This window comes from Pristis pectinata, chromosome 1 (assembly GCF_009764475.1).
Source record: "Pristis pectinata isolate sPriPec2 chromosome 1, sPriPec2.1.pri, whole genome shotgun sequence".
Lineage (NCBI taxonomy): Eukaryota > Metazoa > Chordata > Chondrichthyes > Rhinopristiformes > Pristidae > Pristis > Pristis pectinata.
Genome location: NC_067405.1, coordinates 73,836,865 through 73,853,022, shown reverse-complemented (window position 1 = coordinate 73,853,022; position 16,158 = coordinate 73,836,865). Strand labels below are relative to the sequence as shown.

Below are 16,158 nucleotides of genomic sequence, written 5' to 3'. Positions count from 1 at the left end.
TTCCGCAGACGCTAACTTTTATTGTGTGTTCATTAGTTGGTGCTCTACACTTTGTTGAAGGCTGCAACATCAACAGACTGAACGTAATCTTCAAATGCAGTGATAGCTTCTTCCAGCATATCTGTTCCCACCTGAAAAGAAATAGTCAATTAGAATATTCTAAAATGCAAGCTGCAAATGAGCAAGATATCCATGTGCTTGAAAGTATGATGCTTTATAAAGGCACATATAGAGATGCATATAAAGAACAGTTGAGTATGCAATTAAAAAGTGATGAGATAGTGATAAATCATCATTTACAATGAACTCAATCAACTGTTGAGTTTAATAAACTTGTTGACTACCACACTCTCCCCCAACCTCACCTGATGTTGATTCACAGATTCATTTTTCACTTTTTAAACATCTACTCCCAATTCTATGATTGCCAGAAATGAACACTGACATGGCAAGAGGTTATAACCACCAGTTTCAGCTTCTTCCTACGATGTTGCCATTTGTTTGTTACATATATGTGAACTCATATCTTGAATAAGTGTACACACCAGAATTAAAACAAGTGCTTTCACTTTGACTCCTTTTATTGCCTCATATGCTACAAAGTAAGTTCCTGAGTTATTCCAGTCACCAGAAAAGTGCAATACAGTCTGATTCATGTATCCACCTAATCCAGGTAATTCAAGATCATCATCAATGCCCAACACATCCTTACTAAAGCAACAGAAGAGCAGATTTCAAAAAGAAAAATATATCCTATGTACAATACTGGAGTAAGATATGTCAGGCAATGGAATTGAAATATCCTTGGATACTACCAATGTTTAATTTTATTCAAATCCACTATTCCATGGCAAAGTAAATGCATGTACCTTCTATTTTCAACAGAACGCTATAGTGAACTGTAATGGGAAACAGCCAGTAAATAGAGCTTCCTCACTTTTCTGCTCCCATTCCACTGAAGCCACAGACCAGCTCAAAACTCAGTTAACAATAGCTAGTTACATATTTGAGTAGCAAATGTAGGATTTAGGCATTGCTTGAACAACTAGAAGGCCAAAGAAAGCGAGCAAGCAAAATTTAAAGAATGTTCATCAAGTTCTCTGCAAGGACTGAACTCAGCTAATCAAAAAACTAGCAGTCTCTATTCCAAGTGGCTAAAATCTACCAGCTGCCCAATATTTCCAGCAAGATTAGTTTAGCATGTGTTTACTCAGTTGCTAACAATTCAGTAAATAAAAACAGGAAAGCAAAATTTTTAAAAGAATGGCATGCAAGCACACTGCAATCCTTTTACTACAAACTTTAAGTATCATATTAACTTAATTAACAAGACTAAAAGCCCAGCTGAAATCTGCTCACTACCCAGGGACCAAAACCACATCCTTACCTTATCATCTTCCACCACACATTGAATCTGTAGTTTCTTGATGCCATAACCCACTGGAACCAGTTTGGCTGTAATGAAATCGATTTAAGCCACATAAAAATTCAATATTCACACCCAGTTATCTCAGCCAACTGCAGCAAAGAAGCCAAAGACGATGTATATTCCATGCATATGGATTTGGATGTTCTTCTATAACTTACTCTAATCGCAAGTTAAAGTATCCCGAGCAATGAATTCGAAGGTAGCAATGCAAGACATTGCAAACCTGAACAAGAAGCATGAAAAAAACTTGCCTACCACCAACACCTACCCCCCCACCCCGACAAATGTCTTAACTGAATTCCCACACACAAACTATTTCCCAATCAAAAACAGTAGCAATTTAAACAACCTTACAGCTCTTAGAAGAAATACTGAAAGGGTAGCTATAGTTCCAGTTTATATATATAATTTGTCCCAACATCAAGAAACTGTACAAGCTGGCATGTTTCAGTTGGTCATAATCAATCTCCAAGGATCACAATTTCATGAAGTTTCACCCTTTGTATGTTAAGGCAAAAGGACATGGAACAAAACTGCCTGTAATACATAGATTAAAATAGTAACGATGCAATTATGCATTAGTTGTACATCGCCCAAACATGGTCAATGCCCGTGCCTTAACTATAGCATAATCAAGGAGACCTGGCATTGATGGGCTTCAAACAATTTCTTATACAGATGGCTGCAACCTTCAGTCAGACAGACTTATGGCATGCTGGTGCTATCAACACCCATAACGTGGATCAAACAGCCAGCCTGAAAGCACAAAAATAAAAACACTTGATTTGCCAACAATGGCAGCCCAAAAGATCGACAATAAATGGGATCTTCTCAGAAACCTAAGCTTTGCAAATCTGCAAATATTAATGCAGTTCTCATTCAAAACAAAAGCAACTCAAAGATTGCTTCTATTTCTACTGTTACTACATATAAATTATACTCACAGGAACCCCAAACTAAGCCATCCATTGTGACAGAACGCACACATTCTTCCATTTTCTTCATGTCAGTTTCATCATCCCATGGTTTTACCTCCAGTAAAATAGATGATTTAGCAATGAGTGCTGGCTCTAAAGAATCACAAAATTCAATATGGTCATTATTGTAAGAATCTGTTTCAATTACACTCACAACATTAGAATGCATCAAAGCACAGGCCTAACTGGTCTATGATGATGATTGCCCTCCACAGATCATGCCCCCTCCCACCCATATGTAGTCTTTTCTCCTTCATGCACTATCTAGCTTCTCTGTAAAGGAACTTATACCATACATCTCACCCTATTACATGCAGTCCCTCCTCCAACAAAATCCAAAAAATCAATAAGCTTTTTCATTGCTTTCAGAATCCAAACTATCTCAGAAAGCTTTGTATTGCAAAGAGCATTCTAATGCATATTATTAATTGTACTACCAATATCTACAAATGCTTACACTTCTGTTTCTGAAACAAATGCTAACATACCCAGGCATGAGGAATTATAATTGGTTTTTGTCAGATTAAATTCACATCATCAATTCAGGCGAAAGATGGTAAATTTAAATCATCATTAAACCCAGACATTGAGCTTTTCCATAATACCACTAACAGTATAAATCATCTTCACATCGGTCATTTTCAATACATCACATATAGGGTGGCAGATCACTACAGGGATCCATTGAGACAACCCTGCATACTAGAGAACCAATACATTCTAACATGCACTATGTCAATTGTTTAAACAGCTCTACTGCTGTGACACCTGGTGTGCCCAACCCAAAGCTGTGAAAAAGTACCACTGCCTAACTGATTTCCGAGTGAGGGAAATAGACATGATCTGCAACACTATTTTCACGATGACTGTGGTCAATACATTCACTATTCAGTTGTCATAGAAGATATATACTGATTTGAAACTTTTTACAGTCATCTTTTAACGCACAATAGTGAAGTACTGACACCAGATCAAATGACCAACTGACAATACATACTCTTAGACTTTTTAGCTTCATATTGAGCTAGACGTTCTTCCTTGATCTTCTGAGCTTCAGCACTTTCCTGTAAGAGAGACATGAACAGTTAATTACAATCATGACAGAAACTTCAATATATAAAGAACTACCGGACTGGTTTCATCAGATTATGTATAGTGTAATCATACATTCAGCCGAAAGATGGTGAATTGAAATCATCATGAAAACCAGTCACATACATTGAGAAATTATAATTAAGCCTTCAAGTATAAATTGGCAGGATTAGCATACATATCTGTGCAAGTGAATACGATTAGTCTTTTCAATGAAAATGCACACTGAAACCAATGAAAATACCAGTTTATAGCTTCAACCAGTAAGGCATCACTTTCACCATGACACAATCAGTCAGCTTCCATCATACTTGATATATCACTGACAAACCTGAATCTTCTATATCTAAACTATTGTAATTCTCAAGATGTGCACGTCTCGAAGTCACTAGTTTGATACACATAATTATCACAATGTTTAATTAGGGAGATTAACACATTTAGAGTTTGAGGCTCATATTATACAAAAAAGTACAATTCATTTGAACTGAATTCTAGACACTTGGGAAGTAATGTTTTACTATGAGAAAATAGCAAAGAGTTAGGCTTTCTAAAACATTCACAATGCAGTGTAGAAAAACTTCCCTGACAACATTTGCCCCAGATTTTCAGGCTGATGACTGGTGCAAGTTGGTGGGAATGGTGTCAGCGAAGGTAAAAAGAATGACAAAAAACTCACCTCTTCATCATCAGATCCAAAGAGGTCAATATCATCATCATCGTCATCTGCCACTGCTTTTGTTGAGGTTGTGTCCGCTACATTTTGTGGACCATATTTGCCAAGTGGCTGCTTAACACCTGGAAGGCTGTTAGAAGTTAAAGATCAGAAATGCACTGAATATGTCAGAACTGAAATTAATGCATGCTGTTTAGGTTTACACCATAATCTAAGTCACCACTTATAATAATATCCATCTCATTCCTTTGCTAATAGATTTATACAAGAGCTAATCCTGCTATCAAATATATTTGATTTATAAAGTACCCTCATAGAAAATGAAATTTGGAGCTTAAATTATTTCCCTTGCATCACAACAAGTTATTTAATTGGCTAAGACTAAGAAATATAGTAGGCCATATAGCTCTCGAACCTGTTATATCAGTTTACCCAACCTATCTCTATATCCCAAATCCCTGAAGCATCTATTGACCTCGTCCTCAGGCATATTCATTGATAGATCAGCCATAGCTCTTGATAGAGAATTCCAAACATGTACAACACTGTGCATATAGCCATTTTACTTCATGTCAGTCTTCAGTGGCCACCTTATTGTTAGAATATGCTCCTCATGCAAGACACCAGCAAGAAGAAAAAGTCCCTCAGCATTTACCCCATCAATCCCCCTGCAGAATCTTACACATTTTGATGAAATCACCTCTTTTACTCCAGGCAGTTCAGGTCAATTTTCCACATGGGCAACCCCTCAGCCCACAAAACAATCTACTGAACCTGCACTGATTCCAGGGCAAGTATAACCTTCCTTAGACACAGAAACCAAAACTACACATTAATTCAAATGCTTCAAAGCTCTGTACAATTTCAGCAAGATCTCCTAATTTCTTTGCATGCTGTTAGATTTTTAGAAAGGAAGTGGAGTGGTTGTAATGTGAAGCAGGGGGTGTCAATGATTCAACCCGATACCAAGTTGGAAATGGGAAATAACTTTCTCTACATAAATTAGGGATGAGATTACCATGGACAATGCTGGTATTTTAATGAATTCTTAAACTGCTCTCATCAATTTCTTCCAAAGAATGAGGAAAATCCCATATGCACTATTTGAATATTTTACCCCAAAAATTCAGCATAGTTTTCTTTGCAACCTTATCTCAATTTCCAATTTATTTACAACACACTTGAAATACATTGAGGTTCAATGATTGTCATACAAAAATAGTTTACAACAAACATGCATCCCTTTAAGACAAAAATCCAATACGAAAAGTGACCCAACCATGACTGACAAGTTTAACAATGATGCTTAAAATCGGGCAATGAGTAGAAAACCAGAAGACTGATAAGTTTCAAATTTCAGAGGACCAAGGGAAAGTAGAACATGAAAGTACCTACCAACAAAGAATAGTTTAAAAGCTTCCAATAGATATAAAAAAGGAAAAGATTTGCTAAAGTAAATAGGGTGCCCTATAGGCAGACAGGAAAGGTTATACTTGGGGGGGGGGGGGGGGGGGGTGTAGAAGAAGGAAATGGAAGAGAAATTAAACAAATATATCTACATGGAAGACACAAAAAAGCTCCCAAAATAGTGAAAGAGGCATACAGAAAATAAGGAACTGAAGAAAATTAACATGTATAGAGAAATTAATGGAATTGAAAGTGAATAAATCTCCAGGACTGAACAACCCATATCCTGGGGTTGAATGAAATGGAGATAGTGGATGTGCTTGTCATCATTCTAAATGTAAAAAAAGAGAAAAGAATACAGTGAACAACGTATCAATTAGTCCAATGTTAGTTACAGAGAAATGCTATAATCTACTATGAAATGGTAACAGGGCACCTGGAAAATAATAACATGTTGGGTAGCGTTAACATTGATTGATGTAAAGGAAATTACACTTGATAAATGTGTTTTGTTTTTAAAGTTGGGCAAAACAGTAGATGTGCTTTTGGACTTTCAGAAGGCCTTTGATAAGGTGCTAGCAGACATAACACCGTAGGATTATAAGGTCTACTTTTAAGGCAAAGAGGCTGAAATTAGTGGAAAGCCACAGGAATCAGTACTGGGACTGCAACTGTCCTCATTCTACAGTGACTTGGACAAGACTACAAAATTTGGTAATAAGAAAGTTGGATGACAATGGATTTAGAGGTTTCAAAGGGATAATGACAAGGCTAACTAAATGATAAGGACACAGTAAATGGATTATAACATGTCAAACAGGTGAGATAAAACAGTATAGTACAGGACAGGAACAAGCTTTTTGGCCCACGATGTTGTGCCAAGATGGAAAAGTGAAGAGTGACTTGAGCACAGTTCACAAATCATTGAAAATTTAACACACATACAACAATTAGGGAGGCAAATAGAAAATCAAGTAATAGTGAAGACATTTTACTGAAATTATAAAGAGCCCTTGTGATATCACAATAAGAATACATAGTGTATAAAACTGTTCACTATACACAAGTGTATATAAAAAAACAGTCCAGTATTTTATTGCTGAAATCCTGGTGGTTTGGCACCTGGCTCATTCATTAGTATCATTATCTGCAGATCTGCATAGGTGCAAGGTTTGACGTATATTACCAGGAACAAGGAGGCTGGCTGTGCAACTAAATGCTGGAACACCAAGGGTAAGGAAAATGGGTGGATTTGTGGCTGGAGTGCGAGCTGGGATACAGTCTGTTATATTTCAGCTTGTTTTGACAAGCTAAAATTCACTGGACTGTTTCCCCTGTTCTCATTAAACCAACCAGTGCTCAGATTCCTATTTCCTTTAATCCCACAGAGCTTGCTAGAAAATTTATTATACTTCCATGTAACATGTAAAATAAATGAAATTACAAGTGTGTGGGGGTAATAGCAGAAACACTAAGAGTCTAGAAAATCTGCTCGTTAGGATCCTAATTGGTAGGTAAGGGTGTCAGATTATCAGGTTTACTGTACTTGCAATAGAGGGAATGCAACAGTCACTCAGATCAATTCCTGGGACAAGAGGGTGATTATCCAAGTAGGTAGACCGGGCCTACAGGAGAATGATAGGTAATCTAAGCATTAATAAATTTTTTTCTGAATTGGCCATGGTTGGTGTAGGGATCACATTTTCCTTCACTGAAGTGTCTAGAACCAGGGTCTACAATCTCAAACCAAAGGGTCAGCCATTCAGGACTTACACCCACAAGGTGACAAATCTTTTGGACTTGCTACTCAAGTGGGTAGTGGAAGTTACTGAGCATATTCAAGATAGAAATCAATAGATGGCCTGGATATTAAAGAAATCAAAGGAAATGTTAGAACAGATGAGTGGCACGGAGATACAAAGACTGCATGGCAGACCAAGAATGAGAAGCCAAATTATATATTTCGCTTCTATTTCCACCAGACCCATGTCCACCATACAACATACCTAGATTTTGTGCTTTCATAGGAGCGAATGTGATTGTACCACCGAAGTGCGTGGTAGAAAGTAGGCGAAGGTGGCGCACCAAGAGCTTCATACACAGCAATGTCTGCCTGTGATGGAACATACCTTTAAACACAGAAACAAAATATGCTCAAGGGGAATGTAGAAAAAGCAGCCCGAACCAACATAGAGAGGGGAAGGCAACACAAACAGGGACAAGGCGATGGAGAACAGGAGAGCAAGAAAGGTCTCTCTGCTTTGACGAGTATTTCCCACAGGTGTCTGTGCATTTAATCCCCACCACCCAGGGTCTTCTCCCCCTCCCCCAACCCCCCCCCCAACGGCGTTCCCGCCCCTCCCCCCGATCCCCCCCCCCCACGGCGTTCCCGCCCCTCCTCCGATCCCCCCCCCCCAACGGCGCTCCCGCCCCTCCCCCGATCCCCCACGGCGCTCCCGCCCCTCCCCCAACCCCCCACGGCGCTCCCGCCCCTTCCAAACGCCCCCCCCTCCACCCATGTGGGCCCAAGTCCCACAGACCCACCTCAGCCCCTCACCCACCCCTCGATGTAGCTGCGATCCGCCAGGTAATCGTTGAGCATCTGCAGGCCGGATGCGGCCTTCAGGTCACCAAACCCCATGGCTCGTCTCGACCCGGCTCCGTGCCGACACCACGCGTAGCGGCCGTAGGAAGAGGCCGCGGCCAGCGCGCTGCCCCTTTATAACCAGCGCCGGAAACAGCCGACGTTCTCGCAAGGCTGGAGAATAAAATAGAAAAAAAATGAATTTAAACATTTGATTTTTTTCTATGCTATTTGTTTAAACTATTCAGGCGCATAGTTTTAAAATTAAAACATATTAAGAGATTAGCTGCGTTTTACGTCATTGACGGAAATTACCGAAGCCTTGCGATTTTCTTTTAGGTAATGATTTTATTTTAGTCCGTGAATTTGTTTCTTTGTTTACAGTTACAATTAAAGGTACTTATATTTATGACTAGAGATGTAAAAATAAGATTGCCGCCAGTCGTGTTCGCGACTCCCATCCGTGACGTAGCGGGGCGCCGTGTCGGAAAAAGCCGGGAATTGCCGATCCGTTCTCGGAAGGAGCCGAGCCGCCATCGTCGCCGCTATTCTGGTCGAGAAGGCCACATAGTGAGCAGGTAACGACGGGGACCACGGTGGTGGGGATTGTCCGCGATGGGTTTCGGTCATTAGTGCTTGCAGCAGGGTGAAGTTTCGTGCCTTGGCTGCGAGGAGCTGTGTGCGGTGAACGGTGTGTGGGCTGTGTTTGGGTTGCGGTGCTTTGCCCTTGACTGGTGTCTGGGTGACTTGGCAAACGGTGCAGGACCCGCCGTCCCACCGCCTTCCTTGCCCTGCAGGCGCTCTCCCTTCATCATCGCTCTCTGGGACTTTTGCAAAGGTGTTCCTGGAGGATCTCCTGCCTTGCAATTTCTCGTCGTCTCCGCTTCCACGTTTAAATGGATTGATCGTCTCCCAGGCTGTCTGTTTCCTTGTTGATGTAGGTTCTCGACCATCCCTTTGCCTCCGCAGATGTTCCTTGAATCGCTGAATCCCTCCAGTAGTTTGGTCGTTTTTGCTTCAGATTTCAGCATCTGCGATCTTACGTCTCTGCTCATTGTAGAAATCCGTTTTGCAATGCGCTTAAACGTGAAAATGTAAGCTATAAACAAATGTCCACGCACTGAAGGCTGCAAAGACAATTTACTGAAAGAAAACATAAACGTAGGTTGATGGAAACACTGAGCAGGTTAAACTGCACCTGTGGAAAGAGAAACGACAGCCTTTAAGGTTGAAGACTTGTTTATTGTTTCCAGCATTTCACATTTTTATTTCAGATTTTCAGTAAAGCACTTGGTACCCATTTGTGAGTGAATGGGTTGTGAGTTTGCGTACCTGGCTTCACGAATTGTGAGCACGAAATCTCGGTTGAACATCAATGCTGCACTGGAATCGGGAGTTGTAATATTATTAGTGTGTAATGGCGAAGATACATTCTTAAACCACAGCAGCTGTAAATGCTCCGATGAAGTTATGTCGAAGAAGAATGGGGAAAATCTCTTTTTCCTGATAAATGCTTCTTCTTTTGTTATCTTGTTACTTTGTTGGAGCTTATTTTGCACATTTTGACTGCTGCAGTTTCCCTGTAGCAATAATAAACTATATTTTTATGTCAAATATATTTAATTGGCTATGAAGCGCTTTGGGACATGTTAAAAGATGCTGGGATTTGTAATTTTAAATTCTCATTTTCTTTTAAAAACATATTGATTGATCCTAAAGCCTTTGGTTGAATGTAACTCTTATTGGAAAAGATGCTGAGAATAATTTTGATTTGGAGGAGGATATTGCCTAAGTATCTGTCATCCTTGCTTTGATTCTTCATGGCACTAGTTCCTCAGTTTGTATCGATAATTCATCCCCATTTTGGAATCATCGTTACCGAACGTTTTTGTTCTTGCTGTATTATAAACCATTCTAAGAATAATTTGTTTGCTGAATGGTGACAGAACGTTTAAGTATCTTAACATAGACCCAACATGGGAATCTTAGCAAAGTACTTGTGGTGTTTATACGTTGTCTTGGTTTACTACAAAATGTTAAACATGGTGATGAGAGTTGCGTAATGTTAATTCACGTTGGTCTCAGCATGATACACTGATTTAGTCACCGATTTACAGCATTGTTTCAGTAATCAAACCCAGAAGAGTGATCAGTTTTCATTGCTTATACAAATGGAGTACCTGCCTTTCATCCATCATGTCTCGTGTTGATGGCATTAGTGCTGCAGCATTATGATCTTGGCAGTTATTCAGTAGCAGCAGAGTACTGGTATGGTGTTTGGAAAACTTCAAATATGCTAAGATGCAACTTTGTTAGGGAAGAGGATGCTGCCAGAGCTTTAGCACAGGAAGATGTAGTTGAGATACTGGGTATGCTAAAGAGAAGGTGCTAGAAAAGCTAGATAAATCGGCTGGTCCAGCTGCAGTGTGTGCTAAATTTGAGAGAATTGGGCTGTAAAACATTATTGTTCAAACTGTGGGGGTATGGTGGGGCAGGAGTATTTTGAACTGCAGATCTTATTACACTCGTTCAAAAAAAAACGAGTGCAAGGATAAACCCAACAACTGCAGGCTAGTCTGTTTAACCTTGATAGTATGGAACTGTTTAGAAGTCAAAGTTGAGCTTATTGTCATATACACAAGTACATGTATGCACAGGTGCAATGAAAAACTTACTTGCAGCAGCGTCACAGGCACATAGCATCAGATATGCAATATTCTCAAGAAAACATAAATTATTCTCAATTTTTACGAGAAAGACCACAATTAGAACAAAAAATAATTTCCATTTTGTTGCAAAGTGATCAAAGTGGTCATAGTGTTGCTAAATGTAGTGATTAGGGATGTACCAGTTGGTTCAAGAACTGAATGGTTGAAGGGAAGTAGCTGTTCATGAAAATGGTGGTGTGGGACCTGGTGGCTTCTGTACCTCCTGCCTGATGGTAGCTACAAGAAGATGGCATGGCCTAGGTGGTGGGGAAATTTGATGATGGATGTTGCCGCCTTGAGGCAGCACCTCCTGTAGATACTACCACTGGTGGGGAGGGATGTGCCCATGATGTATTGGGCTGAGTTCACTACTCTCTGTAGCTTCTTGCGTTCCTGTGCATTTGGATTGCTGTACCAGACCATGATGCAACTAGTCAGGATACTTTCAAAAGTGCATCTGCAGAAGTTTTTTTTTAAAAGAATGTTTGGTGACAAGCTGAACCTCCTAAGAATAAGGATGCTGGTGTGCTTTTCTTGTGATTGCATCTATGTACTGAGCCCTGGACAGGTCATCCGATACGTTAATGCCCAGGAATTTAAAGTTGCTGTCTCTCTCCACTGCCAATCCCCCAGTGTAGACTGGCATGGGTTCGCTTTCCTTCCCTTATGATAATCGGAGATGAATTTAGCAATCACCTGAACAAGAGTGGATTGATTTGGGGAAACCACCAAGGATTTATGAAAGGCAAATTGTGTTTATCTATCTTGATAGGGTTTTCTGATGGGGTTACAGAGAGAGTTGATGAGGTGGATGTAGACTTTTAAAAGGCATTTGATAAAGGAGCCATGTTGTCAGCTGTTCATCAAGGTTGAGATCTATGTCATGAAGGGGGCAGTAGCAGCATTGGATTAAAATAGAAGGCAAAGTGACAGGAGGTAGAGCAGTAGTGAACAGTTGTTTTGCAGACAGGATGGAAGTGTGGTGTAGAATTCCCTCGGGGTCAGCACTAGGACCATTGTGTTTCTTTATATTTTAATGTCTTGGACTTGGGTGTACTGGCTAGAGTAATAAGGTATAATTGGATTAATGGACACATAGAGGGTAAGACTTAATGCAGAAAAGTCAGAGTCAAACAGAAAAGGGGCCTTTGGCCCGCCATGTCAATGATGACCTTTTTGCTAGTATGTTGTGTTACATTTTGGTGGGAAGAATGAGGAGAGCTATTATGAACTAGAGGGCACAATTCTAAATGGGGTACAGTAACAAAGTTCTCTGGGGTTATAGGTATAAATTTTTTAACATGGCAAGGCAGGTTGAGAAAGTAGTTGATGAAACACAGAATCCTGGGTTTTGTAAATGGAAGCATGCATCACATGAGCAAGGAGGTCATGTTGAACCTTTGTAAATCACTGGTTTGGCCACATCTGGAGTATTTTGCCCCATACTAGGTGCCACATTTTGGGAAAGATGTGAAGGCCTTGGAAAATGCAAAGGAGATGTACTTCACTGATTCCAGGAATGAGTTGCATGAATTAATTGGAGGTGCTACTCTTGAAACAGATGTTTGAGAGGGGATCTCATAGAGGTATTTGAAATTGTGAAGGATCGCAACAGAGTAGATGGACTTTTCTTCTTGGCAGAGGGGTCAAGGGCTAGGGGACATGGAATTAGGGGACATGGAATTAGGTGACTGGTAAAAGTATCAAAGATGACCAGTGCAACATATTGAGTGGTTATATTGTGGAACACGCTGCTTGGGATCAGTGGAGATAGATTTAATCAGAACATTCAAAAAAGAACTTGGGGGAGGGGAAGAGAGAGACAAGGTGAAGAGTGGCATTAGTTGCATTGCCCTTGCATTGGGCAGCAAGGAATCAGTAGGCCGAAAGGCCGCCTCCTTTGCTATCAACTTTCTGTGATTCAGGATCACACTGGGACAGTGAGATAAGGAAGGAATAATTTCACTTGTCATCTTATATGCCATTGCTAGCATCCCAGGAAGGGAGGTCTGTGCTCACAGAAATAAGAAAGATAATGCTTCAGTAATGATGAATTTGTTCCCTGTTGAAAATAAATGATGTATTTGTAGATCATCTTCCATGACCCCATGACGTCCAATTCTACTTTAGAGCTAACAATACGCTTTTCAGGTGTAATCATTGTAATAATGTGGTGGGACTGCTCTACAAAGTATTGTGATGTTGTCTTCTGTGTCCAGCTGAGAGAATGGTCAGAAGTTTGGTTCAACATCTTGTCCAAACAAAGGCACTTCCAATAGTACAGCTTTCCTTCAGCTTTATACAGGGGCGTCAGCTGAGATTATACACTGAGGAGTCTGAAATGAGGCCTGATCACTGCACCCTCAAAAGTACGACCACCTGACAAGAATGTAAGAACTGGAAGCAGGTGTAAGTCATTTGTCTCGTCATGCCTGGTCTGGCATTCACTAAGATTGTAGCTGATCTTTTATTGCACTAACGTCATGTTCTTTTATTCTATTAATGTATAAAAGTGTTTTGAGCTATGTCTTGAACATCCTCAGTGACTGAACCTCCACAGCCCTCCTGAGTAGACAATGCCACAGATTCGCCACCCATTGGGTTAAGATATTTCTTCTCTTTGCTGTCACAAATGGAGGATCCATTATTTTGAGATTAGGGCCCCTCGTTTTAGATATCCCAGCCAGGGGAAACATCAACTCTGCTTCCACCTTGTCACAGCCTGAAAGGAATACATACATTTTAATGGATGTTGTTGTTGACCTGAGTCTGACACACAAGAATAAATAAGGCTGATGCTGCTGAAGGTATCAGATAAATAAATCTGAAAGTGTGCCTTTGAAACACAAAGTGTAATTTGAACAAAACTTGAGGAACCTCACTACTGCTGTGTCTGCCTAACAGATATTGTGGTTACCATAAGGCCCAGAGGTCTAATGATTTTTGTGTAACCTGGTGCTAACTGAACACTTTTGTTTTGCAGTTTACCATCATGCTGCGATTACCTGTGATCCGTAAGACATTAACAAATGTTGCCCACTCTGCCAAAGACTGCCTGGGAGCAAAGAACAATGGTAGATAAGTAGTTGTTACAAGAAGCTACTGCATGTTTAGCCACTTTATTCCTGCGTTATGAACTGTGTGTGTGTGTAGCTCCTGAAGTTTTGTGTGCGGCACAACATAATTTCCAGCAAAAGTGATTTCCTTTTAACATTTCCATCTTTTGTGGGAATTTGTGGTTCTGCACCTTTTCTCTGCTGTTTTTAAGCAATGCTTTATAACTTATTTGAAAACCTGTCCCAAATAAAAGTAGCTTCCAAATCTTTAAGCTCCTCACCTGTAACAGCTCCCTCCTCTGACAAAAAAATGTGAAGTGCAGCTCCTGTTACTCAAAGTTAGAGATGTGGAGTTAGTTGTACAGGCTAAAACTAGCTACTTAATACCCTAAGTACCAATTCCAGACATGTAGGAGTTGTAAAGGTGTCAGTCCTTGGCAAAATTTCTCTCCCTCTCTCCAGTGTCGCTGCCCATGTTTTTCTTCAATCAGCATCAAATATTTGTGGCACTATACCTCGGATTACTTAATTGGTTGAAAAGTGGTTTGGGCCATCGTGAGGTCATGAAACACACTGTATCATACAATCATGAAGCAGAATTGGAGGTTATTAGCCAATGTTGGGTCTTTTAAATGGCTACCTAATTGATTTTTTTCCCCTTCCCACAGTGTATATCATGTCTTTGTGGTGATTTACTCCTGGAGCACTAATACTGGCTGTTATCTTCTCTTATGTTTGCAGTTCGCAGCACAGCTACAGCAGCTAGCAACCTGGTTGAGGTTTTTGTTGATGGCAAGCCAGTGATGGTAGAGCCTGGAACCACTGTTCTACAGGTACGGGTCTTCCCTATACAAATAACCTTAAGCACTGCTGTTTTAGAATTCGGCCACATTAGGGTTTCCGTAGTGATCTTCTTTGGCAGGACAGGGTGCCATGGAGAAAAATAAGCTATGGAGTGGGTAACGATTTTGACGTAAGCACATAGCAATGAATGTTGGCCATTATACCTTGTATCCTTGGGATGGCTAAGCTCCTGTATCCCTCAAGACACAAAAAGAATCACATTGCCTGGGCTTTGTTTGGTGATTGAAATTGACACAGTGGTCTAAGTATTCACTCGTAGGTTTCTACCTATTGGCCTATTAACGTAACTATTTATGATTCCAGTAAATATGATATCCATCTTTCCTGAAGACATAAAGATGGGCAACAACATAAACAAAACAGATGGCTGCATAAATTCTAGAGATGTTATTAGATTAATGGAATGGCCAACCCTGGCAAACGAATTGCAGTAGAGGCATGTGTGAAGTCATTCACTTTGGACCTAACAAGATAGATCAGAGCAGTGCCTAAATAGTGAAAAGCAAGAAAGGGTAGAGGGCCAAAAGCATTTTGGGGGGGAAAAAATGTGGATAGGTCATTAACACACCATCTTCAGGGATAGGAAATAATCACAAAGATTATTCATAAGAGGACTAGAGTATAAGTTCAAGTATTGCTATAGTTGTATAAAGTCCTAATTAAACCACATTTTAAGTATATTCTTTCTGGACATCAAGCCTTGGAATGGCCTTGGAGGAAGCAAAGATTTATAAGAAGTGATTTTGAAACTTGGGTTGTATCCTCTGGAATTTTGAATCCAAGTTTTCAAGATACTGAGAGAAATGAATAGGATAGATGCTGAGAAATAAAATCTGTCCGTTGCTATGTCCAGGACCAGATGAATTCGTCTAAAGGTGAGAGCTAGTCTTTCAAGAATGAAGATAGGGTGTACTTCCATATGCAAAGGATTGTTGAATTCTGAATTCCTCAGTAAACGGCAATTAATTCTGTGTCCATTGTTACGTTGGACTATTCACTAACAAATGTCTATTGGGAGTGTGAGGGAGAGCCAGATATTTGAAGTTGAGTCACAGCCAGGCCCTGAATGGTAGAACAAACTCTGGGGGCTAAATGACCCCTTTCTGTACCTATATGTTTAAATTGCTTTGTCTAATCTTAAAAGTAAACCAATCAGTTCATTATGTTGTGGAAGTTAAAACAAGATTTCATTTCTTTTAAGTTCTTTAAATAAAAATTAATTGTTTATTAAATGGTTCTCAATAGTGACAATATCGGAACTCTATTTGTGACTAAATACAAGGCCCATTAGCTGAGCACTTCCCCAATATAAAAAAAACCTATCAACAGCATGAAATAGTAAAGTTGGAAATATGGGTGGAGACA

The 16,158-nt window shown here is 40.1% G+C and overlaps 2 protein-coding genes across 4 annotated transcripts in view; one reads left to right on the top strand and one right to left on the bottom strand.

Moving 5' to 3' along the window:
- eef1b2 (eukaryotic translation elongation factor 1 beta 2) lies at nt 1-8,285 on the bottom strand. 2 transcript variants are annotated; one of them, XM_052028065.1, is made up of 7 exons: nt 8,143-8,285; nt 7,588-7,710; nt 4,178-4,304; nt 3,404-3,470; nt 2,374-2,499; nt 1,388-1,455; nt 1-131 (listed from the first exon to the last, which is right to left on the bottom strand). In XM_052028065.1, the coding sequence occupies exons 1-7, from the start codon at nt 8,220-8,222 to the stop codon at nt 45-47; spliced, it is 678 nt and encodes a 225-aa protein (XP_051884025.1). In that variant the 5' UTR covers nt 8,223-8,285; the 3' UTR covers nt 1-44. The 2 variants fall into 2 exon arrangements, with proteins under 2 accessions (XP_051884025.1, XP_051884108.1); XM_052028148.1 differs by lacking the exons at nt 1-131; nt 1,388-1,455 and adding an exon at nt 2,073-2,184.
- ndufs1 (NADH:ubiquinone oxidoreductase core subunit S1) overlaps nt 8,167-16,158 on the top strand; it is a 33,479-nt gene continuing 25,487 nt past the window's right edge. The window contains exons 1-4 of one of the 2 annotated variants that reach the window (XM_052027878.1): nt 8,167-8,504; nt 8,582-8,743; nt 13,857-13,947; nt 14,671-14,762. In XM_052027878.1, coding sequence (XP_051883838.1) covers nt 13,866-13,947; nt 14,671-14,762 — 174 coding nt within the window. In that variant the 5' untranslated portion in view covers nt 8,167-8,504; nt 8,582-8,743; nt 13,857-13,865. Of the gene's footprint in view, nt 8,505-8,581; nt 9,103-13,856; nt 13,948-14,670; nt 14,763-16,158 lie in introns of those variants that run through there. The other variant, XM_052027942.1, reaches the window with a different exon arrangement.